At 40.4% G+C, this 27,002-nt stretch overlaps 1 protein-coding gene across 3 annotated transcripts in view; it reads right to left on the bottom strand.

Moving 5' to 3' along the window:
• Positions 1-27,002, bottom strand: part of RAPGEF5 (Rap guanine nucleotide exchange factor 5) — a gene marked incomplete at its 5' end in the record, with an annotated part of 214,139 nt that overhangs the window by 101,079 nt on the left and 86,058 nt on the right. For all 3 annotated transcript variants that reach the window (XM_082846352.1, XM_082846354.1, XM_082846353.1), the window contains one exon: positions 4,961-5,034. In XM_082846352.1, coding sequence (XP_082702478.1) covers positions 4,961-5,034 — 74 coding nt within the window. The remainder of the gene's footprint in view (positions 1-4,960; positions 5,035-27,002) is intronic.

Below are 27,002 nucleotides of genomic sequence, written 5' to 3'. Positions count from 1 at the left end.
GATAGCTTTATAAGACAGTCTTCTTTGGAAATACCACACTAAACCAGATGTTCTCTGGGGGGTTCCTTTCACAGTTCTGTAATTTAGTGATTTAATTCAAAAAAGCCATGAATTTATTAATATATTTTGAGAGCTTTGTTATGGTAGGAGAAGCAAGATAACAGCCCTTGATCTAGACTTTCACATTCCTGGACTACTTAATTTATCTATGTGAAAATAATTATAAACAGTTTACCTAACACTGTTAGGCCAGCAAAAAATAAAAGATTAATGTGTAACCATCAGAAGAGTTATTTAAGAGCCTTATTTCAAGGTCTGCTTTGAAAAAAAAAATCTCTGTAATGCATAATTAACGCTATTTATATCATTTTCAGTATTTGAGAAATGTTATCAATGTAAATGAAAAGTCTGTTTCCTTTATAAATGGAGTCATAGAAATGTTTGGTCCATTCTTTCAGTGGTGAAATGAAACTTGGACAGAATTCCCTTAGGAAAAACTGCAAGCTAAATGAACAGCCTTTATGACATAAGGTGAAAGAGCACAAGTTCTATGTATGGCAGCATTTTCTGCATTATCATAACCTTAAAAATCACCTTTTCTAAAACACCATGCAAAAATTGCTATCAAGGGAAGGAAAACCAGGATGAAAGAATCCACCTTTCATGAAAGCACTTTTGTAATAACAGAATGCTTTTCAATACAAATTCAGGGTATTCGGGTAAACTCGTATTGATTATTACATAATAGATTCATTTCTGCAAACTTAAATCTTGAATAGAAATTCATAAATTTTTTTTTTTGTTACTTTGAACACAAAGTCCAAATGACAGAATAAAACACTGATGGGCTAGGATGGTGTAATACGTTACCTATTTCCAACACAGAAAGTAGAATTCTTTCCAGGAAAATTCAGAAGACAATTCATAATAAATGAATAATTTTAAAAATTTCATTTTATTACCCATTTTCTCAAATTTCTCCAGAGAAAGAAAACTATGACAAATTTCCTACTGGTTGGAATAGAAAAATACACCCTTTGGTAACTGTGGAAAGGATCAAGAAAAGAACATACAGTGAAAAGTACAGGCGATAGAAAGTGTGACGGTAAAGGCAGTTTACTAATGTCCAGGGCATCACTAGGACGGGCCTCAGACACCATGCTGGGGCATCATAGCGCCTTAGGAAGCTTTCAGTGATTCCCAGTCCCTCACTGTACAGATGAGGCAGTGCAAGTTCAGGGGGGGGTTCACTGCTCTGGTCCCCCTCCCTTGTGGAATTACCTGTGTTGATACACCACACTGGTCACACAGACCCATCCTCTACAAACACCGCGTGATACTGTGTCCTGCCAAAGTGGGTCGGGGGGCAGGGAAGGAGGCAGAAACCGTAGCTGCGTGGAATTTATTACTGTTATTTCCCTTAAATATGTTCTTAATCTATTACACTTATATAATTATCTCTTCTGATGAGACTAAATACATTACATATTTACATAATCGATGAAGTAAGGGGTTCATTCATTACATATATTTAATTCCTTGAATTTTCCGACTAGAATAGGGAGGTCACCAATATTTTATCTTCTTTTGACCTGAGAGAAATTACAGCTCAGATCTGTATACATTATTGATCATTTTGCTAAGCAGAGCAGCAAAGTTGGCAAATAATAAAGTAGTTTAAAAAAAGAGAGAATAAGTAAGTTTAATAAATTCTAACACAAAGGATTGAAAAGGGTCATCTGTTTTCTATGATAGCTATCACAACCTTAAATAAGAGCTTTCTTCAGTCTATTTTTTTTTTTAAATCACACTTTGCTGATAAAACAATCATGAACTATGTGGCAATCGATTTGTATAATTGACAGTTATTATCACTTAATATTAAAATGATTGATTCCAATGGAGGAATAGGAGACAAAATAATTACTGAATCCAGTGGTCTATGGCCACCCGAATAAAAGCAAGAATTTCCCAAGTTCAGCACGTTATAAATTACTCATTGAATATCTCACTAGAACCTGCAAAAATTCTATACATTTGATAAAGATTCTTTAATCCTTTAGTCCTAAATAAAGGGTTACAATGAGTGAAGGGTCTAGAATGTTTTCTGTAAGTGCAGATACCATAATGGCAGACAGAGCAACACTGCAGCCCAGTCCTGTTAGATACCTTAAATATTCAGACCAGAAAGCAATGTGATACTGATCATGACAATGATAATAACTCCAGGAGGCTATACTTACTGTGTGCCAGGCAGTGTTCTAACTGCGTCACATATATTCATTTGATCTTCAAAACAATTGTCTCCATTTTACAGATGCTAGAAAGGCAGCTTAGCATAGGGGTTAAAAGCAAGGATGTAGGAGCCAGACTACCTTGGCTGGATTCCCATCCCCACCACTTAGCAGCTCATCTGTGAAGTGGTGGTAAGTATATTATCTGCCTCATAGGGTTTGTTGTGAGGTTTAAGTATGTTAATAAGAACAAAGAGCTTAGAAGAGTGCGTTTGAAGTACTGTCTAAGTGTTAACTCTCAATATTCTTACAGAAAAGGAACATGGGGCACCAGGGAGTAGTGTAACTTGCCCAGGGTTGCTGTGACAGTGCAGCCTGGCCCAGGAGACAACACTCTTAACCTCATGGACGCTGCCTGACATTCACGGAAACTCTTTTATGTGCCAGGGTGGCACGCATTTTTATGCTGCTTCATTTCAACCTCATGACAACTTTATAACATCTCTACTTTACAAAGATGAAAACCAAGCATGCTAGTCACTGCCTAGCATGGTGGGGACACTTTGGTGACAAAGACACGGATGCCACCTTACAGGAACGAACTGGTTTAGAGACAATAAAGAACTTGCCTCCAGGCACCAGCTATGAGGAAGAAGGGCTGGGATGTAAACCCCAGGCTACATGCTCCCTTCACTCTTCCTACACATCACTGCATGGAAATAGGGAGTTTCCTAGGCAGAAAAGATATTTTTAGAGAGAAAGGAAAGAAAGCAATCAACATATGAGGAGAGAACTAGAGTTTTCCGGTAGGTGGTAAACGTGGGTACAGCAAGGCCCAGTCTCTCTGGAGTTAGTGACTGCCTTAACCCTTTATACACCCAAAGTTTTCAACAGCCAGGGGACATTTTCCCCACAGTGACATCATTCATCATGTACGGGAAAGGAATGAGAAACCAGTGAACACTTAACTTGTTTAAAATATACTCTGAAGACTACATAATTATGCATCCCAGTGAATTAACTCATAACTCTCCAAACCTAAAGAGAATCTGTTCCTGATCTAATTATCGATTCACTGGTTTCAACTGGTTTCATGATTCCATTCCTCTGTACATTCTCTAGATGCGCAGAGATGTCACCGTTGCTGAAGGAAAACCACAAAACCTCGTAGAACAAGGTCTATGCATCCATTTGAGATACACAGAGGAATAAAATTGCGTTAAAACAGACTTTTGTCCACAGAATAAGTCCAAAATAAATTAAAAATAGCAGTTTAAATTTAGACACTAAATAATAAACTGTCCTACTAATAACTTAATGCCTTAAGAAACCTTTAAGAAAGCTATCCTTGCCCAGGTTTGCTTGGAAGCCTGAAGTATAATTTCAGTATGAGCCTGTGAATGGCAGCATTCTGAATATCACCACAGCAAAACAATCCCAGACAAGTCCTTATATGAACTTACTAGAACATGACCACCTCTGCAGCCCTGGCTGAGAAAGCTAATGTGATTATTCTGACCAGACTCCACAGACTTACAACTTTAAAGGTGAAGTGTGCGGGGTCGACCAAACTAAGAATCTTTTTTTCTCCAGGCCTACTGAGGTATACTTAATATACAAAAAGTCACACACATTTAATGTATCCATTTTGATGAGTCTGGACCCGCGTGATACCAGCATACCATCACCGCAATCCTGAGAGGCCAGGTCTAGCTAGTAGAACCGAGCAACGCCCTGCATGGAGTAAGGGCTCACACGGGCTTGTCTGTTTGCAGAGTTTTTCCACTCCTTTCCCCGAGTATAGAGCAGCTCCGATTCTTCTACCTGGGTAGATCAATCAACCCATGGCTCTCTACACACCATGATCGATTTCTTAGTAGTACACTCCCCAGGACCCACTCCTTTCTCGTTCTTATGTATAATAAAATGCAATGGCTTATTTATTCAACATACTTCTCTTTTTAATCCTCACAACTCCCCTATCAGGTAGGTTCAGAGATGAGTCACCTAAAACTCAAAAGGGTTAACAAACTGGCTTATGGTAGCTAGGTACTTAGCCATATCAAACAAGGCTATAGCTGGGTGTCAAGGGGGTGGAACTCTGAGGAGTGGAGTTGAATTGTTGAGGGCTTGCAAAAGAATGTCCTTATGCCATCTGTTCTGCTTCTCGCCCTGCTGTCCCCACAAAGAATCTCTAAATGCTCTGCACTTTATAAAGTTAACAGTTGATAGCAGTAGGGTACCCAAAGTTTTTATGCTGCCATAGTATTTGGAGGTCAGCTGCTACTAAAAGCGTGTCCATACCACGAGGTAAATGCTGGGGTGGGCACAGAAACGTCGCCAGGTGAGGCGTCGCACTGTCTGTCTGGCCCTGCCCCGGCTGTCATGCTGTCAGCCGGCTGATTCTCCTCTGCCATCTCCAGGGGACAGTCTACCCTACAGCGGTCTCCCCTGGTTCTTCACTTACTTTGCTTGCTGTCTCTGGGAAGTGAAGGATGTCTCCGGAACTGTCCCTCCCCCATGAACCAAACTATAAACATGAAGAGCAATTTAGGTTTTTCTTGTGAAATATCTCTTATCAAAAATAAGTGCTTCATTCCCATAATATGACTATTGTACAGAACACAAAAGGTGAGACCTGTATCATCTGCAAACACCTGTGCTATCTCACCACTCTCACCACAGAAGAAGGGTGTAAGGAGGGGCTGTCACAGAACTTGTCACACCTGAGGATCTGCAACACCTTCAGCCTCTGTCACAGTTACGTGTTTGTCACTGTTTTCTTCATCTTGTTCAATTGCTTAAATAAAAAAAAGAAAAAGAATATTAAACAAATGTAGCATCATAAGAAAATTGCTTCAGGTCATTTTCTTTTCAGATGGCAATCTGGCAGGAAAAAATAATGTTAGGTAGAGTCCCAGAATGTAAATATCAGTACTGCTTTTTAAATTATTTGGATGAAAAGTTTAACGAATAGCACTAGGCACTTTTCATGTACATTATCTCATTTGTTAAATCAGTGGCATTGGAGCAATCCGATCTCAATTTTCCTCGTCACCTAAACCCATCAAGACATCACCATGTCAGTTTCGTATTTCACCCAAGGGGGAGCTGGGGTAGAGGTAAAGGCTTCTATCCAGTTCATGTGAGAACATCATATTTTTTTTTATGTGATTTTTTTGGCTAATAGTTTACTGTTATATAATGAAGCATGATTTTTTCAAACTGAAGTATAGTTGATTTACAATGTTGTGTTAGTTTCAAGTGTACAGCAAAGTGATTCAGTTATACATACATATATTCTTTTTCAGATTATTTTCCATTATAGGTTATTACAAGACACTGAATATAGCTCCCTGTACTATACAGTAGGGCCTTGTTATTTATCTAGTTTATATATAGTAGTGTGTATCAGCTAATCCCAAACTCCTAATTTATCCACCACCCCCCATTTTCCCTTTGCTAACCATAAATTTGTTTTCTATGTCTGTGAGTCTATTTCTGTTTTGTAAATAAGTTCATTTGCATCATTTTTTTAGACTCCACATATAAGTGATATCATATGATATTTGTCTTCCTCTATCTGACTTACTTCACTTAGTGTGATAATCTCTAGGTCCACCCATGTAGCTGTAAATGACATTATTTCATTCTTCTTTATTACTGAGTAGTATTCCATTGTATATATGTGCCACATCTTCTTTATCCATTCACCTGTGGATGGACACTTAGGTTGCTTCCATGTCCTGGCTATTGTAAACAGTGCTGCTATGAACATTGGGGTGCATGCACCTTTTCGAGTTAGAGTTTTCTCTGGGTATATACCCAGGAGTGGGATTGCTAGAGGAAGCACAATATTTTATATTTGGATTGTACAGAGCATTGTTACCACAAAATTCCAAACTATGGAGTCTTGAATCCACCTCCTCTCCCATACTTCCCCAGCATCTCCCTATCCAAGTCCTTGTCACCCTTTCTGCACCGGTGCAATAACCCCCTACCACAAAGCCCCTGATTCCAACCTCTCCCCAATAAAACCGGGCTTGAGCACAACTGCTAAAAATCAGTCTCAAAAAATATGACAATAAGTGCCCTGCTTTGGCCTCTGTATCACTTATCTCATCAAGTCTGAACACTGTTCATCACAGAAGGTCTTCCTTGAATTCTCCAGCTTCTTCCTCATCTCCAACTTCACCCTGACATTTAACATCAGAACGTATTGTACCAGCTCTGATCCAAACTCTACGATTTCATTATTTTTCTCCTTGTATAGCCTGCTCTTCCATTTTAACAAATACGTACTTAGTACCTACTAGGTGCCTGGCACTGGGGTCATTCCTGTGAACAAGATAGGTAAGCTCCTGACCTCATGAAGTACACATACTAGCTGGGGGGATAGCTAACAACTACTGTTCCAATGAGTAACAATCATAATTATTACAATAATAATCTTTAAAAATAAGATGGGATTAAAGATCATGATAAATGGTGAAATGACAGAAAACCAACTGGGGGAGGTCACTGCGGAGAGCAGGCCGTGCACGGTGCTTCTCTGAGGAAGTGATATGTGGGCTGAGACCCGAGGTTGAGACGGAGCTGCCCGAGACAGGTAAGAGTGATGCAAGACAAGCCTGGAGAGACCATGGGCCACGGTCAATTCAGATGTTAGTCTAAGAACATGCGGAGGCGCCCCAAGGAATTTTAAAATAGGGAAATGTATGATGCGTCTATTTTCAAAGGTACTTTTTGCCTGCTTTGTGGAGACCAGACTAACGAGGAGCAAGAAGGAAGCAAGGAGTCCAGTTAGGTGACCGTGGCTTAACATCTGGCCTAGAGACAACCAGGGCATGGACCAGGGAAGCGGCAATGAGCTGAAGAAACATGGAGGACTTGAACTGTGTTTTTGAGTTCATTTGGCAATGAACTGAATATGAGAGGCAGGGGACTGTGCAGGTGGGGGAGGGAGATGAGTAAGAAAAAGTAATCCAGGGTGATTTGTAAGTAGAATAAGGCACTGCTCATACACACTGTACCACTTACTCTTCTTGCCGTCTCCATCAAAAGCAGGCCCCAGACATAGCAACCTCACCGACAGTGAGGTCACCCACTGTACTTTTGGATCCAGTTTGCACTGTTTTGTGTACTCTTAAGTACTATGCTCTTTGCTCTGTACTTTTAAAAATATTATTTCACACACCTTTTGCTTTTATATGCCTTTTACGCCCACTGCGTGGTGCTTATGATGACACCCACCTAAAATGCTGTGCACGCAGCATGAGCTCTGTAAAAATTAACTGAGATGAACAATGTCTCCCCAAGTGACCAAAACGGCACAACTTGACTACACCTACATATATGAGCTACGTCTTTCATAACCATTTATTAAAAAAGAGGGGAGGGAAAGTCTTCTGTTAAACCCCACGGATAACTAGGATAACTCCTACCAGCTGAGCATTTAAGGGCAAGGCCGGAAGAGTGGAATCGGAGAGAAGCTTTTCTTCTATTTTCAACAAAACGTTCCATTGACGCTACTGTTGCCCAGTTAGGAGGAACTTTAAGAATAAAGAAGAACACTCCTGTTTTCTTTGAAAAACTAGAGGCACAAATGAAAAGGGGAAAATAAAATACAAAATAACATCTGAAACTCCACTTAAAAATGCAATGGGCTGTAGAAATAAGCAAACTAACAACTAATATAAGAAGCCTTTCCTCATCCTGTAACGGGGAATTACGTTTTTGGAGGGCAATTCAGTAATATACCTACAGGGGACAACTTGGCCCACATGAAGTATCCACCGTACCTTGGCACTTAATTTATACTTTATTTGAATTTTTGCCCTTTAAGGTTTCAGTTTTGATGAAAATAAAGAAAATTAAATTTTGAAGTATTTTTGCCTATTACATTCACGTTTTTGTTTCTAAAGCAACAATGTTCTGGTGTCTATGCACTTCTTTTTCTCACCTTATTATACTGCATCATACAATATGCAGGACAGTGAATAGCAATTTCATGATTGAGAGTTCACACTATTTAGGCATAACTCTTAGTACATATAAATAGAACCAAAGGAAGAAGAGATTAGCAGAAAAGCATACTTGGGATAAAATAAAAATTCAGTCCTGTATTTCTAGCTTATCCTCAACAACACTGCTCCATTTCTTATCACATATCTGAAGACCTCAAAATGTGCTGCCCAGAGTTACATGTTGATTAACAGAGCAAGAATTAGAAACACAAATTAAAGGCACGTGGCCAAGGTCACTCAGCAACTGATTGCAATGTGGGTAACGAAGAGACACTCAAAGTTCTAGTAGACTCTTAACCTCAGCACCTTGATAATGAAGAAAAGAGTGTGGTCTCTTATGACACGCAACATAATTTTATTGGAAATAATGAAAAAATATGATTCCAAGAATGCATTTTAGCCAGGGTTTCACATACACCACTTGGGGAAAACACCTTATTTATCGTGGCCTTCAGAGGATTTTATAATCACCCCCATGAAGTCTCATGGACCACATAGTTAGCCACCTAAAAGGGAATGCCTTACTGACCGTTTAATGTGAGATTAATGTCTAGGAATATATACGGGGCAGCTTCTCTTCCTGCCTTCTCATAGTGCGGCTCGTGTAGAACAAGGAGGAAGCAGTTACTTGGATTCATGAACTGAGTTCGTTTATCTGATTAGAATAAGAAAATGTTGGGGGAAACTTTCCTATGCAAATATTGATTCTGGGACAGTTCCCTCCAGTGGAACACAGATACAGGAATGACTGCTTCTGGGACCGAGGGAAGCTCGAAGCCGCACTCTGCCAACATAAACCATCCCCTTATCTCTCAACACACAGAGTCCAAAAGCCAGAAAAGACCTTTGAAAATAACTTACCACCACAAAAGTTACAGCACAAGCTCTGAAGCGTATGCTTTGAATGGTAAACATGAGAGCCCCCGAGAGAACTAAGAATATATGTGGATTAATTAGCACTAATTCACATAAAAGTACTTAGTTTAATTGTATCTATTTGTAAGTTAGCCAAGAGCAATTCAAGAGGAGTTACAGCCTCCGAGGATGCCAGGGCTCGCCTGAATGTCACTTTCTTGCTGCCTTGGGGACAATAGGTTCTCTCTCCCCACGACTTACTGGGATGGTTGCTAAGAAAACTCTCCTAATAACTGTGTCAAAACTATTATTTAAACACACAGGGGACTGATACTCTATCAGAATGATGCTTACTTAATTTCTGATCAATTGTGTAAAGGTCGAAGCCAAACCAGCAGGTCATTAAACACAATGACCGTAATGCACTATGTGACTAGAGTTGCGAGCGTTCTTTAGGAAGCAACCAAACTTTTTCTTTTTTTTTAAATTTACAAACCAACCAAAAATCTTACGACAGACAGAAATTTAGCACTTCAAGTTCCAATGTGAGAAATCAGCAAATACAGTTGAGAAAAATAATTCATAGAGTAACTTGCCAAGAATTAAAGTTTTGGCAATAATGTCCTCTTTCACTATGTGGTATTTTTTACAGAGGGAAAGCTGTTTCATGAAGGGTCTCATCTGATGTTCACACAACCTGAATAGCTGGGCAAGTAAAATCATCCTCATCTTACAGATGAGGTGAAGGAACCTGTCCTGGTCCTCCCACATACAACGTATGTATCTGTGGCAGTTCAAGTCGCCCTCGGTCAAGGATGGAGCAGAACAGGCTGGTCAAACTACACATCTGCAAATCCGTTCATGTGGATCCTGACCAGGATTCCTTTTCATTTTTTTTTTAATGAAATACAACAGAATACAGTAGAAAGAATAGGAAAAAAAATTAAAAGTCAAAGGCATCGCAACTAGTACTTTTCACAAATGTGAATTAGCTACGTGCCAGGTCAAGCTCTTGTGTGTGTCCTGTGGGTTGTGAACATAAAAATGTGAAGAAAACACAGAGGTATCTTCAGGCCAAAAGAGGCAGAACCTAGTTCCTCACTATCCAAGTAACCAGCTATTTTCTGGTACCATTCCTGGAGAAACGTCATTTTGTTTATTTTAGGAGGTCTCTCAACAAGACTCCATCCACATTCAACAAGGAGTGTATTCCCCGTGAGAGGGCATGGAAATGAGCTGCCAGCAAGATACACTGACAGAGTACATTCATTTTTAGTTACCAACATACATTCACAAATGCTTCCAAACACTCAATCTTTTCTAATCTTTAAAAAGTAAGGGAAAAAGCAGTTGCAAGCCTCAACTCATCACAATATATGTTTTTGCAGGAAAATTTGAACAATAGTGGTCGGTAGTCACCACTGAGTCATTCCATACAGCATTTTTATTATTTTTTTTTTTACTGTTTAAAGTTTTGTCTGTTATTTTTCAGTTTTACTGAAAACTAATTGACATACATCACTGTATAAGTTTAACGTGTACAGCATGATAGTCTGATTTACATATGTTGTGAAGTGATTACTATAATCAGTTCAGCTAACATCCATCTTCTCTTATAGATACAGTAAAAAGAAAAGAAACAAAAGAAAAAGGAAAAAAATTCTCCTTTTGATAAGAACTCTTAGGATTTTCTCTCTTAACAACTTTCCTATGTAACATACAGCAGTGTCAGTTACAGTCATCATGTTGTACGTTACATCCCGAGTACTTAGTTACCTTCGAACTGGAACTTTGTGTCCTTTGACCACCTTCCTCCATTTCCCCCTCTGCCAACCTTCTGCCTCTGGTAACTATAAGTCTGATGTCTTTTTCCCTGAGTTTGGTTTTTTCTATATCCATTCATCCACTGATGGACACTTAGGCTGCATCCATGTCTTGGATATTGTAAATAATGCTGCTATGAAATGGGGGTATAGATATCTTTTCAAGTTAGTGTTTTCATTTCCTCTGGATATATTCCCAGAAGTGGAATTGCTAGAGCACATGGTAGTTCTATTTTTAATTTTTTGAGGATCTTCCATACTGTTTTCCACAGTGGCTGCACCAATTTACAATCCCACCACACTTCACTATTATAATCTGGCCCATCCAGTGCCCTTTGAACTTCACTTTGAAAGCTGACCAATAACCACTATATCTTTGCCCCAGTCTGTTCAGCCTGTCAGCTGAACTTGAGACTGTTGTTTTAAAATTCTTTTCTGGGTCCTTATCATGTTGAAACTCTGAAAATGCAAGTTTTCTGCAGGCTGTCTTTTCTCTCTTTGCCTCTTTCCTCAGTGATCGTATCTGTTCCTATGGTTTCAACTTTCCCTGTTATGCGGGTTATTCCCAAAGCTGTGTCTACGTCTCTGCCCTCTTCTCTGAATTCCAGGCCTGCATCTCTGGTTACACACTGAGGATGTTCATTTCACAGACCGTCACGTGTCTGCTCCGTACAAGCTGCTATGATAGGTGTAGTGGTACCACCTCTGCCCTCAAGAAAGAGTCATCTATTTAGTACGATGTGAGGACACAAAGGTCTGAGGTCACATGCATGAACCTCACTATATCCCACAAGCCTCTTCCTCCTCTGGGGGCCTGTTCTTTAGTTCAGATCGCCACCAGGCGTCTTCATATTCTTCCTTCCCCTCATCCCTCGCCTCCATCTCTCACTAGATCCTGTCACTTGTACCTCCAAAACGTTTCTATCCCTCTCCCTCCCTGCCACTGTCACAGCTCATGACCCCGCCACCTCTCACAGGGGCCACCGCCACAGCTTATCAGCCAGCCTCTCCCTCAATACATTCTCCACCCAGATGGTCCACTTCCAAATCGCCAGTCTGATCCTGCCACGCCCCCCCCAATCCCTTTAGACTCCTGCCTCTCACCCCTTGGAGAACACGACAGTCACACAGGGAGCTCAATGCCAAATCAGACTCCACAGCCTGATCCCAGCGTCTCTGATGCAGTAGGGCTCCGCCCAAGTTTGTGCAGGTTTGAGAGCTTTGACACCTGGGCTCCCTACTCTACTAAACACTGGCCGTCATTCAGGCTGAAGCCTCAACCTGGCCTTGAAGGCTGGGCATTTGGGTCTCACACTCTCCCAGGGCACGCCCCACATTTCTTTGTTTCTAGCCTGGAATGCCCTTGTTGCCACCTTCACCAGGTGAAATTCTTGTCCACTGGGCTCTCCAGCTCAAACCCCATCCCTCTAGTGAGAATCCTTCCGCGTCTTCACGACCTGTACCCCTGGTCCTCGACAAAATGGGGAGTCCTTCCTTCCTGGCCTAACAAAGCTCTTTTTCTACACAGTTATGCTTTTTCATCTCAGTATTTTATAACTAGCTACACAAACATCTGTCTTTACTCATCTATATCACGAATTCCTCAAGGGGAGAGAATAACTTCTAGAAACTGTGCTGCTGAGTATTGGTCTACTTAACTGAACAAAGGTGACCGATTCAGAAACAAACAGATACAAACAGAATAAAATGTCACACCCAGTTTGAGGGAGAGGGTAAGATTATGAAAGAGACTTCAAGGAAAAGGTAGATTCTGACACATGAACGAGGTGGTGAGGAAAGGCAGTCTACGTAGAGAATCGGCATAAACAGACGTGAGGTGTAGAAAAGCACGGGATGGGACCAGGGAACAGGACAGTGTTGGGAAACGGCAGAGAACAAAGCTGGAAGAGTTAGTTGGCCTTGGATGTTAGGCTGAGGAACTCGGAAGTCATTTAGCAGCAAGTGAGGCGATGTGAGCAAAGGAAACATCACCATCATTACGTTTATTACAAACAATCTAAGCAAGAATTGACTTGAATTTCCTACTAGGACTTCAGTCTCTTTGAAAATTAGAGCCATAATGACATACTTATTTGTAAGCTCTCCTATACATCCCCTCCCCTCCAACTCTAGCCATGCCTCCCAACCCAGGGATTTGTACAGAGCAGATGATAAACGTTTGCTGCGTAAAAGAAATGTATACTAACATTTGAATATAGGTGTGCTGATAATTCTGGAAATTCTTGGCACCCAGACATCATAATCAACCTAGAGTGTGGAGGCTAGAATCTCTGCCATCTCCCACATCAGACGCTCCACACTTCCCACACTTGGCTGGAGACACCTCCAGCCACGGAGAGGGACTCTGGCTGCTTCCCTGCTGCCTCACCGACTGCATGATTTATCCCTGCCCTCAGGCACAGAGGATTCCATTTCAACTCTTAGGCCTTTGCCTTGTCGTTGAGGCGGCCCTCCAAACTTCCTTTCCTCCACTTCCTCACAGGTTTTTACCTATTAGGTGTTTTTTTTGGAGTAACATTTAATACATGTCCAGCCAACGGAAAAGTTATTCAACAGAGAAAAATGATAATCTCACCAGAGCAAAGTGTATCCTTTAATTAGAACATAAATATTTGCTCCATTGGCAAGGGTAATAAAGAGCTCATCAGTACCTGAGCCCAGCAGCCTGTTCCCTTGCCCTTCTTGAGAGGAAATGTACCAGAAATGAACAAGTTTCCTTTTAATGCAAAGATGGCTTGCATACAATCCAACTAAAAGAAAACCTCAGGGTTTCCCTGGTGGCGCTGTGGTTGAGAGTCTGCCTGCCAATGCAGCAAACACGGGTTTGAGCCCAGGTCCAGGAAGATCCCACATGCCGTGGAGCAACTGGGCCGGTGAGCCACAACTACTGAGCCTGCACGTCTGGAGCCTGTGCTCCGCAGCAAGAGGCCGCGACAGTGAGAGGCCCACGCACCGCGATTAGGAGTGGCACCCGCTTGCCACAACTAGAGAAAGCCCTCGCACAGAAACGAAGACCCAATACAGCCAAAAGTAAATAAGTAAATTTATAAAATAAAAAAAAAAACATTGATTCTAGAAAATGTTTTAAAAAAAAGAAAGAAAACCTCAATGAAAAACAAACGAATTAACCTTAGCATTTCATTTTTTAAGTGCCTTGCAAGGACTGTGCTCTGGTGACAGGACAGGTTCAGGCTGATCACGTGATAAAAGATATGAGCAGCAATGATGCTCAGACACTGCAAGACATTCATTCATTAAAAAAGATCCTAGTGCACTCCACTACTCTGTACAGTTTTGCTGAGCAATTAAAATTTTAAAAGATTTATCTTAGGGAGTAAAAGAAAGTTATTTCTAAGCCTAACTACATGCCAGTGAGAAGCTTCATGCTTTAGGCCATCTAACTCTCTCCCGTCCCCAAGAGTCCCAGAGGCAGGTGCCCTTTGCTCCATTTCACAGAATAAGAAAATGAGCGTCTGGAAGCCACTACTTCACAGTAAGGGACTAAGCCAGAACTGAACTGAGTCTCTTAATTTCCTTTTTTTTTTTTTGCGGTACGCGGACCTCTCTCTGTTGTGGTCTCTCCCGTTGCGGAGCACAGGCTCCGGATGCGCAGGCTCAGCGGCTATGGCTCACGGGCCTAGCCGCTCCGCGGCATGTGGGATCTTCCCGGACCGGGGCAGGAACCCGTGTCCCCTGCAACAGCAGGCGGACTCTCAACCACTGCGCCACCAGGGAATCCCTTAATTTCCTTTTTACAGCTAAGAAATTCTGCCTCAGGGACTGTAAACCAGAAAACACAACAGGTTAGATCTACATGGACACTCTTGTTAACTAAGGTTTTACAGTAGACAAGAAACCTACATTTCAAAGATAACGTTTATTACAACTTTCTGTTACTCACATGATGCTCATTCTTTTTGTTGTTGTTGTTCCTGAATGGTCAGCAGTTCTACTGCTGAAGCTTCCCTTGACATCACAGTGAAATTCTAAAACATACAGAGGAACCACCAAGAATCCCCTAAGAGTCCTTGTGTTTGCAAATACAAGCAAAGACACCAAACGGTACAATCGATCGATCAATCAATCAATCAATGGGGGAGGGGGGAAGCAGACAGGCCAAGAGGAGGCCAGGAAAGAAGATTTGAAAATTTTCCTTAACCTTCATTGAAATCTATCCCGCTAAAATTTAAAGAAATTTCCTTTTATTACACAGTTGGGAAAAAATACAGCATCATTCCTACGCTATTTCTAGTATACGACCTTTGTCAAGTGATATCAACTCACCAACCTTGAACCTCATTACTTGCAAAAGAGGATGATAATAACCGTGACCCCACAGGGTGGGCGTGTGGAAGAAAGGATGGAGGTCAAGGGCTTAATCAAGGGTAGCTACTACTTATGGTATAAAACATGTAATGCGCTTTTTTCTTCTGAATTTTCATCCTTGGATGGAAACTTTTTCCTAATCAGACCCACCTACAGCTGGGGTAGAGCAGAAGATAAAGAACATAAAAATGAAGCCAATATGGATAAACAACAAGGTCCTACTGTAGACCACAGGGAACTATATTCAATATCCTGTGATAAACCACAATGGAAAAGAATATGAAAAAGAATATGTATATATGTATAACTGAGTCACTTTGTTGTACAGCTGTAATTAACACAACAGTGTAATTCGACTATACTTCAATAAAAAATAAATTTAAAAAAATAAAAAACTTGAATATAAAAAAAAAATGAAGCCAATAACATTTGTATTCTGACACCCACGGTAGAATTGTGCAGCAAGACAACAGACTTGAAAGGGCAAAATCTGTAGAGAATATCACCTTCCTTTGCACATCAAGAACTAACTCTAGAAGTCTCAGATGACAGATCTTTCTCCTGGGATGGATGGCTAAGCCACAGGTTTGTTCCCCTCAAGGGGACAGTCAGGAAGTAATGGGCTAGAAAAGCTCAAGGCTGTCCCCGTGTTGCTGCAAGTGGACCGTGGGCTGGGACAGGGGAAAGAGGTAGCAGAGACAGAAGGTCAGAGCAGTCCTGATTCCCCCAGGTGGGCTTGGGCTCTGAGGCCGAGGTCAGTAGATGGTTGAAGGGACACTGACCGCGGGTGCTGGTTTACACACTGACAGGGCCGTGGCACACAGGGGAGACTGCCTTGAAGCCTACCCCAGCCCCACGCAGTGGCCAGCAAACACACAGTGGATCAGCAGTGAGCATCGTAAGGCTAGGGGCAAAAAGGGGCAGAGCTCACTTTTCTGAGTTGCTCTTCTTTCCCTGACCGGGAAGTCTGCAAGGACTCAGAAGTGTCTCCATGGCCTGGGAAACAGAGGCCTGTGATGGAGCCTGCCCTCAAAAAGGGCCAGGGGCTGGTTGGAGCATGTAGCAGGGAAGCAGCGGGGATTACAGTTCCAGCAAGAGGCAATATGGAGCCGAAGAGCCAGGAAGGTCCAGACACTGACCCAGCCAAGATGGGCCCCCGACTGCCGCTGCAAATCCCACAAGGCAGCAGCCACTGGCATGGGCACCTCTGCAGAGACCAGAGGAGCCCAGGGGCACCATGGGGCTCCAACCACCTCACATGCCAGAAGTCAAGTGGTCCAAGAGAGGAGATTTAAACTAGGTCCAGGCAGGACCAACATCCTGAACAGAACATTTACCACAACAAAAGTTCAAATCAGAAACAGCTGAAATATTGCTCACTGGCAGTAGATAGGACCATATAGCATAGCTGTTGAAAACGAAGAACAAAGCATTTCCCACCTATATTTCAGTGCAGTGAATACCTCTGACAATCTGTTACATTACCATTTTTGACTATTAGTGTAAATGCTCCAATGGCTCATAAAATAAAATAATTGCATAAGATTACCAGATAAGAAAATCAAACCAGGATATATATGGAAAGAAAAAAGTTTTGATACAGCATTGGTTATCAGCCCAAACTACTTTTCACATCCATGATGAAGGCACTAAGCCAGACATATTTCCTCTCAAATAAAAGTATATGTATTTTGACTTTTCATATAAAATTGATAAAACTACTAGACTGTCCATTTGGTTACAAGACTAACCCTGAAATTATTTGATTCATTTAGGCCTAACGTTACTCGTAAAATGAAGCAGCTTCAACAACGTGGATTTAGGTACAAATGATAAGCCTGAATTCCACACCTGTAGTTAGTTTCAGTGATGACTCTGAGAGGACCAAAGGGTCCAAGGTGCCCAGTGTCCAAGCCTACAGCCTAGGTGTGCTGCTCTAATGCCTGACCAGACAAGGTAGACAGACACTCCCCGGGGCCCACAGCCTGCTTGGGACAATGCCCACCAACCCACCTCCACTGTGAGCAAGAGGGGTTTCCAGCCATGAACTAAGGACAATCTCCAATCTCCCCTAATGCCCCCCACCTGAAGGTGGAAGTTTGTTTTGTTACTAATATATGTAAATGTGTGTTTGCTCTATGAGGTCCCCCTCAGACAGAGGAAAAGAACCTTTACTTAGCTCTACCTTCAGAACTATGATATAGAAATGGGCCTTTTAAACACATGAAAACAAAACTAAAAATCAAAATGAAGAAAACAGGAACATATAAAACTAAGATGGCAATTCTATCTGTCATGCTTTTCTCTCTATTGCAGTTAGAATGGAAGATAATGGGCAACATCTCTAAAAACTTCCATCTGTTCCTAAGGGTAAAAAGGTAACAATCTCACTGTAACAGCTAGCACTGAGGAGGAAAATCTTAAACAGCTTATTAATTTCTGGATTTAGGTTCTAATTCCATAATAACACCAATGAAAACATATTGTAAAATCTAAAGAGATAATAATTATACAGTATCCTTCTTGTTATCTCCACATGCCTATACACGGAATACCTAGAATGCATCTTAAAATAAAAAGATCAAATGTTTACTGAAAAAAAAAAAAAACATTAATCCCAAATTTCTCACAGTCATTTTTCTACTAGAAAACAATAACATGATAAGGTCTAAACTTCCTCCATTAATTTTAATAGGTCTTAAAGCAAATGCTTTGTTTCTATTAAATGTTTGCATTTTTAACAGATAGAAGTTGGCACCTTTTTGGCAAAAGGAGAACCAGACAATCTCTTTAGTTCTGTCAACTTGGAGAATTTATGAGATATGGCTTTGGTTCAGGTGCCCTTATTCAAAGCCAAGGTTAAATTCACTTCCTCTTTAAACTAGTGGAACACCCCACCCCCACACAAATGTCTTCCTGCTAAGTTTCATGTAGAAACTTCAGTGAGAATGTTTGCTTATTCCCAAGTCTGCCCACCAAATAAAGCCTGGTAATAATTCTCTTCGTTTACAAAGGTTTCACTGCCAATGCCATGAGAGCTTTTAATTCTGTTACCATTCCCATGACAAAATTTCCATTCAGGTCAAGAAAGACTAAAATGTTGGGCAGGTGCCCAATAAATGAGTTAGTAGCAAAAGCATAAGTAACATTTTGATTCCCTCTACCATGCTTGGTTCATGGGACCAACACCCTTTATAAAACACCAACTCACTCTCTGAGACTGCAGATCACACAGACTTCGGAACGTGTTTGTCAAAACGTGGCATCTAAATCACCTAGGAGTGAAGAGTGGTTAAAATTCAGATACCAGGGTCTCCACCCAAACTCAATTGGAGTGGGGGAGGGGTGCTGACAGGGCAGGAATTAGCAGTATTAACAGGTGCTGCAGGTAACTGCTAGGCAAATTAAATTTGAGGAGCCCTGCTTTAGAAAAACAAAATTTCGTTTAGTTAACGAGGAATTCTGATGCAACTGGTCAGAAGGAAACCTAGGATTATTCTTTAAAATATCTATCCATCTCTGTTTCCTCATCTCCAACAAAAGGACTTATGTCAAAATGTATATGCTGAAGTTGAAGTTGTACAATATAAGCCTTCATTGTCGCCAGGGTCAAAATTTCTATCACCAATCTCATTCCAAAAACAGATTTCAATCACTGCAGTATTAAAAGTGCAGTATTTTTATAACTATCTGAAAATCCCATGTAGCTAGAACCACAATTATCTAGCCACTTACAAAGACAATGTCTTAGTAAGAAATTCTCAAATGTTAAGCATTTATGGGTCACATAAATGGAAAGAATAGTACATTAAGTAAATTTCACTTTTTGTTGTCACGGCATCACTTTTTCTGGTAGGATTCAGCTGAATCAAACTGCGTGCTTTGTGTTACATACTATAACACGTTATTTAACTTATATTCGTACACGCTGTGCCCGTGTCATTTTCAGTTTTACTGAGAACAGCTCCATTTTCATGGCTGTTTATACAATTAGTCTTTTAATGTGACGAATGATGGACAATACCTGGGTTCTGTGGCCAAGACAAAGATTTCCCTTGATACCTCTTACTTGTCAATACAAATGACAGCAGAGAATATTCCCTGAATGGGGGGCGGGGGGGGCTAGAAAGAGGACCTTGTGTAGAGCTTCACTAAGGAAAAAGTCTAAAAGTAAAAAAAATGTTTGGAAAAGAAATTAAGCTATCAGCAGTTGTTATTCTTACGTTCTTACTAAATAGACAGCAATGTATGCTTAAGAGAAGTAAAGCTGCCCAGTACTTGGTACTTAGGACCTGACCTGCAGGACCAGCATGGCCCCTAGCCTCAACCAAGCCCAACCTTTCCTTTTATAAAAAATGGAAACTGAGGCTGAGGGAAGCCAGTGACTTGCCAGAGTGAACACTGGCCCGTGTAAGAATCAAAAGATTTCCTGACTACATGCCCAGGCCTGCCAGATTTGGTAGCAGACTGTGTTCACCAGACCACAGAATTTCATAACTTTACAAAAACGGTATATAGCAAGGATTTCACATCTTAAGGAATATTTTAGTTCCTAAGAGATCATTTTAGCCATTAGCCATAGCTTTCCATTTAATTATCCAATCATCTTTTTCTTTTAATATTTCCTTAACTATTCTAATATTTAATATTTTTAAACATCTACAGACTGCTTTTATTTGGTACCTTAGGGGTATACAGAGAAGCAGTCATAACATTATAAATTGTAAAAATGGATCACAGGTCAATCCCCCTCCCTGCCCTCAGCCATGCACCCCGTCCCCCATCAATGTACACCTTTATTCGAGCCCACAGAATTAGTCAGATACAGGGTTTTAAGTGGATGCTCGTCCTTTTGGGGCACTTCATAATTAGCATACTAGCCTCTCAGGCTGGCCTCCAGATGCAGGGTGGCATGTATCACATGTTCTTCTGGGAAGCAGCTCCCAAACCCCAGAAGACCAAGAACAAAGGAGCTAGCAGGCTCTGGAGAAGCTACCCCGTCAACAGTGTATTAAAGACACCCATTAGTTGCCTCAGTCAGCTAATTAGCTCAACAAATCCAAAACCTAAATCATTAAAGAAAGTGGCCCTGATTGCATTGCTGGACTCTGATTTGGTGTCACAAACCCAGCAGGGTAGGAACAGGGCTGTTCCACAGAAAACAGAAAACGGTCCACACTGGGGAACTGCCATAGGATGGGAGCACATTTTTTATGAAAGTCGAGCCCTGCCAGGAAGTTTCACTGGTGAAAGAAGTGCACCAGGGAGACTTCTGTGTTTATGCTTTGAAATTTAAAGCAATTTAAATATAAATTGCTCTCCTTTTTGTCATTATGAGAAAGAAAGAAAATGTGGGTTTCAGATCTCTGGTGTGCAAATGGTCATTAACTTTCATTTGACCTTGGGTGTAGAACTAATATTGAATTTATGCACAGGGTACACTCATTATACTCATCTAGTTTCCTCACAGAAAATACGTTCCCAGGAGCTGCAGTGCTAGCAGCCATTTTTTCTACACTCGAATAGAAAACCTGAGTCTCCCTTTCATTCCTCTCTCCCCTTCCACCCACCTTTCTGCTCCAAACCTCAGAAAACCGTTTCCCAAGGGTCGGCCGCATTTATAAAACACAGGCAATAACAGGTAGGAATCTGAATGACGTAAAATCATTGTCCTGGACCACACGAGACTCAGGAGCATCGGTGCTCAGTTCTCCTTCCCAGTATCTGATTCCCGAAAACATGAACAAGCTCCCATTTAAAGCGATAAATACCTTTGTCTACGGAGCCTTATTAACATTACCTACCGCCACTGAAGTGCCCCTGCAGCGCATTTTTTTAAAACAGAGGCCTCTAAACCCTGCATTCCCGAGTACACTCTGCTGTGGTTATTATAATTATTCACCTCCTTGGCAAATCAGTTCCATTTACTCTCTTAATGGACATGACCATGGGGAAGGATGAAAAACAAAATCATCTTGCCTTGCTTTGTAATTTCCTAAATTCTAAGCAACCCTCAGGGTTAAAGGAGTGCAACTTCCTATGCTGGACACTCTCAGATCTCTGGTTATTCAGGAGAAAGGAGGGCAAAGGGCTATTTTCTTTTAATGTATGTCACTGAATGGTTATTTATCATTTCGACTTAATAGCTCTAATTACAAAAGACAGTGTCATGGGATTATTTTTTTAAAGGCAATTTTCTTGGTATCCCAGTGGGAGAGTTAGGAAAAATTTACAAAGCGTCTGCTTCATGCATTTTCAATTGTTCCTGGGTTTTACCGTTGTTATTATTTTCTGGATTGTAAGATTTTTACATTTTCAAGTAACCTTTAACTTTGCACTGCCTTGAGAGTTACTGTTTCAAGACTCTTATTATGCTTTTATGCCATTAGATAAAAAAGGAAGATACAACTTGTCAACCGCTGAATTGATCACTGTTCAGTAAGAATATGCACTGGTGGAGATGGGATGTGAATGTACAAAATCCGTCAGCAAGCAGAAGAGTCTCTGGAAATGTCAGAACAGGAGTTATTATTGCACCAAAGACGGGTGGAGATTTTGCAAACTTCAGCAATCAGCGTGGTGTTAGGCAAAGCTCTCTCTTCTTGGGAAAACATCGTAGATCATCAATCAATCAGGAAGACCAGAATGTTGTGTTGAATATTTTAGGGGAAAACACATGCTACTTCTTTCCTCTTGGTTGACAAATGCTAAATAGCACATTTGTTAGTGGGGCTAACAAGACAATCAGTGTGGGTCTGTGCTGACCAAGAAGGAGAGTGATGGCCACTGCCCCCACAGCATCCGGGAGGCGGCAAAGGAGGAGGAAAGGACACAACGCAAACCATGTGGAAATGTCAATTCTTAGAGGACAAGGTGCGCCCTATAAGGACAGGCTGGGAAAGACTTGGAAAATTTTAAGTGATTGGAAATATCACTAAAAATTAAGCATAATATCGTAATTGCTTAAAATACAGCTAACAGACTTGTGCCATTATAAACTAGTATTTTCTAGCTTGAACATTCATTATTAGAGATTAGATGAAAAAATTATTCAAGAGAAGACTACTACAGCTTTTACTTTTTTTTTTTTTTTTTTTTTTTGCAGTACGCGGGCCTCTCACTGTTGTGGCCTCTCCCGTTGCGGAGCACAGGCTCCGGACGCGCAGGCTCAGCAGCCATGGCTCACGGGCCCAGCCGCTCTGCGGCATGTGGGATCTTCCCGGACCGGAGCACGAACCTGTGTCCCCTGCATCGGCAGGTGGACTCTCAACCACTGCGCCACCAGGGAAGCCCTACAGTTTTTACTTTTTAGAGCATTTAAATTTTTTCAATAACAAGTTAGTCACAGAAAACCAGAAAGGTAGAAGGAGTTTGAGATAGCAATAAACGTACCAGCGCGTAAGCCTGTCTTTGCTGCCCCTTAATTTTATTATTACCATCTATACTCTAAAATCCCATTTTATTGTGCATTCTCCTATATATGAGCAATGTGTTCATGAGAGGATTAAAGATAAAGTCAAACACCGCGCTGGTTTTCTTTGGGGAGCCACACCTGCCCTAGCCTCAGTCCGTGGGTCTCGTGGGAGGCTGACTTAACCTCTTCATCCTGCAACCTCTCTATCCTGCCCTCCAACCATGTGTCCACTGCTACAGAGATGGGCATTCCACCCTTCCACCGAGGTCCCCACCAAGACTTCTGTTGGACCTACCAGAAAGAGGTTCTCTCTGCTGAGACTGATTAACTCCACAGATGCCCTGAGACAGTAAATTTCCTTGGTGGTTTTCAGCTTGTTTATCTCTCGCTTATACCTAAAAGAGTCCTGAATAAAATATTCCCAAGGTTGTGACTCCATTAAGGATAATGAAGGAAATTAATGAAAATACTCATTGTTATAATGAAACACTGGAGCTGGAAGGAATCTCTAAGGTTCCCACATTCTACACCTACCCCCTCACGATACAAATTGGAATCACTTTACAAAAGTCACAATGACATTTAATGGTATAAACAGAGCCTAGAACCTCTTCTTTCTTTCCCAAACATTAATATCCTTGCTACCTAGTTTTAAAACACTTAACTAGATATGGTCTAGGCAGAGAGAGCGAAACATAAAAACTGCCAAGAGGGTTTACCAATATGAGATTTCTGGCTTTCCAGAAATAGAAGCCCACCATGGCACAAATTTCATATGATCTAAAGATAATGAGAGCTAAACATGCTTTGGCTGTAGATTCCCTTGAAAAGCGGAAGAAACATATCTCCCAAGACTCTAACTGGTGAGCAATTAGCAGTAGAATAAGCAATTCAACAAAAAAGAAAGAAGTGTAAAGATATCTGTGCTAATTTTTTAAAATCTTGTAAAGCCTTAAAATGCTATTCACATTCACTAGGGTTAGCATTTAGAGGAGAAAACTAAAGGCACATCTTGATGGCCTCTTAGAAAATTACAACAAAATGGATTTTTTACTAAGCTAGAGCCTTGAATCATTTATATAATCTATTGATTGACAGTTACTTTTATTTCTGTTTGTATGGTGAGCTGAAACCAAAAACTTTTTCTTTATACTAATTCTTGTTTTAATAACCCTTCGCAGTGAGACATAAATCTGGCATGACCACCTGAGCCCTAATTAACAGTTTGACTGCAAGACAGATATTAGGGTCATCAATTCCTTCTGTCAAGCCCCAGATGTGACAACTATCATTTTAATACTTTTTTAATTAGAAGTATACCAGCTTCTTTTTCTTCTTCCTTAAAAAAAAAAAAAAACTCAAAATAGTTTTAAAAAACAGCAGTGAGCATACACAGGAAGTACCATTCTACAGCTACAGTTCTGTTTGATTAAGGCTGTGCTTAATAGTTCTTCATTTTATCATCTCCTAACTACTCAGTAATCCATTTTCCTTTTTCAGACAGCTATTGACTTAATGTTTTTTATTCATGAAACATACACTGTGGTTTAAAAATAGCAAGAACCATATCTGTCCTTGCTCACCATTGTACCCTCATGCCTTACAGTGTTCCTGGCATACAGTAGGTGCTCAGTTAGAATTTGATAAAGGAATGAAGGCAATAACCTATGACTTAGGCTCTCATACTTTGCCACTTATTTTTCATCCACTCTCAATGCCAACTCAAACAGCGAGAGCGTAGGGCGAATCAGGTAGATATCTCCTTATTTCCATATTTGAATTCTCTGAATATTTTAATATCACCTTGTTGGTTATTTTTGCCCCTAGATTGTTTCCCAAACTTGTTGTGGTTTGCGGAATGTATGACAGAAAAGTCTGTTTTTCTCTAAAACTATCTTCTTTGCTTACACTACTTTTCTAATCAGAAAACATATTCAGTTTTGTCAGGGACAAAATAAGAATGCCAACTATCTTTTTATTATTCAACTTACATCATAGGACCCTAGCTCATGAAATAGTATGAGGGAAAAAAAGGAGTTATATGGATTGGTAAGACAGAGAGAAAACAGTCATAATTGACAGATGCTGTAGTTGCCCATTCAAAAAACCCAAGATAATTTTAAAACAAGCTACTGGAATTCATTTGAGTTCAACACTTTTGCTAGCCACAAAAGCATGAGTTCTCATACAGCAAAAGTAACCAATTAGAAAAGATAATAGATGTGGACCAACAAACTGATTCAAAACTATATATGGAGAGGGAAAAGACCCAGAATAGCCAACACAATGTTGAAGGAGAAAAAGTTGGAGGACTGACATTACCCAACAGCAACACTTACTATAAAGTTACAGTAATATAGACAGTGTGGTACTGATGAAAGAATAGACAAATAGGTCAATGGGACAGAATACAGAGCCCAGAAATAAACCCATACAAATATAATCAAGTGATCTTTAAAAAAGGAGCAAAGGCAATAAAATGGAACAAGGATAGTCTTTTCAACAAATGGTACTGGAACAACTGGCCATACACACACACAATAAAAAGAACCTAGACACAGACCTTACACTTTTCACAAAAATTAACTGAAAATGGATCACAGACTTAATGTAATGCAAAACTATACAATTTCTACAATGTAATAGAAGAAAACCTAGATGACCTTAGGTATGGTATGAATTTTCAGCTATAACATCAAAGGCAGGATCAATGAAAGAAAGAAGAAAGGTAAGCTTGACTTCATTAAAATAAAAAACTTCCGCTCTTTCAAAGGCAATGTGAAGAGAATGAGAATACAAGCCACAGACTGGGAGAAAACATCTGCAAAATATATCTGAAAAAATGACTGTTATCTAAAATATACAAAGAACTCTTAAAACTCAACAGCAGTAAGAAAACAAGCAACCTGACTGAAAAATAGGTCAAAGACCTTAATAGGCACCTCACCAAAGACGATATAAAGATAATAAATAAGCACATGAAAAGATGTTTCATAGCATATATCATCAAGAAAATGCAAAGTAAAACAACAAAGTGTGCAACACTGACAACAACAAACACTGGTGAACATATGGAGCAACAGGAATGCTCATTCACTGCTGGTGGGAATGCAGAATAGTAGAGTCAGAAGATAGTTTAGAAGAAGTTTGGCAACTTCTTACAAAACTCAACCTACTCTTACCACACGATCCAGAAATCACACTCCTTGCTATTTACCCAAAGTAGTGGAAAACTATGTGTTCGTGGGTGTGTAGCTGAAACCTGCACACAGATGTTTATAGCAGCTTTAGTCATAATTGCCAAAACTTGGAAGCAACCAAGATGTCCTTCAGGAGGTGAACAAATACATAAACTGTGGTACATCCAGACAATGGAATACTATTCAGTGCTAAATAGAAATGATCTATCGAGCCATTAAAAGACATGGATGAACCCTAAAGGCCTATTATTGAGTGAAGAAAGCCAATCTGAAAAGGCTACATGCTGTATGATCCCAACTATATGACATTCTGGAAAAGGCAAAAACTATGGAGACAGTAACAAGATGAGTGATTGCCAGGGGATGGGAGTAGAGAGGCACAAACAGGTAGAGGAGAGGGGGTTTTTAGGGCAGTGAAATTATCCTGTGTGACACTATAATGATAAATACATGTCATTATACATTAGTCCAAACCCATAAAATGTACAATACCAAGAGTGAACCCTAAAGTAGACTAAGGACTGTGGGTGATACTGATGTGTCGATGTAGATTAATGATTACAACAAATGTACCCCTCTGAGATGATGGCAGTAAGTGGGCTGTGCATGTTGGGGCAGGGGGGATATGGGAACTCTGTGTACTTTCTGCTCAATTTTTCTGTGACCTTACAACTGCTCTAAAACGTAAAGTTTATTTTTTTATACAGTGTCATGAAAGACAGAGAATGAGAAACCTTCACAAAATAAGAAGAGTATAACTTTTAAAAAAAAGTTAAATCATAATAGTAACCAAAACTACAAGATACCAAAATATACACCAAGCAAAAAAATGTACAAAGCTTTACGGAGAAATTTTTAAGACAGTACTGAAGATCTGAAAACAATGGAACGATATCCTAGGTTCATGAATGCAAATACTTATCTCCAAAGTGTCAGATTTATCTGATGACCTATAAATTCAATACACTTTAAGAAATCCCTATAGGGGTTTTCATGGAACTTGACAAAATAAAGCTATGAAGAAAACAGAACAATAAGAAGAAACTTGCTTTACCCCTTAATCCCCCAAAAGTCTTCTTATAGTGTTGGTAACTGAAACAGGA

Source organism: Leucopleurus acutus (assembly GCF_964270905.1).
Source record: "Leucopleurus acutus genome assembly, chromosome: 9".
NCBI lineage: Eukaryota > Metazoa > Chordata > Mammalia > Artiodactyla > Delphinidae > Leucopleurus > Leucopleurus acutus.
Note: the sequence above shows the minus strand (reverse complement) of the source record. Positions and strands in the feature narration are given on the sequence as shown.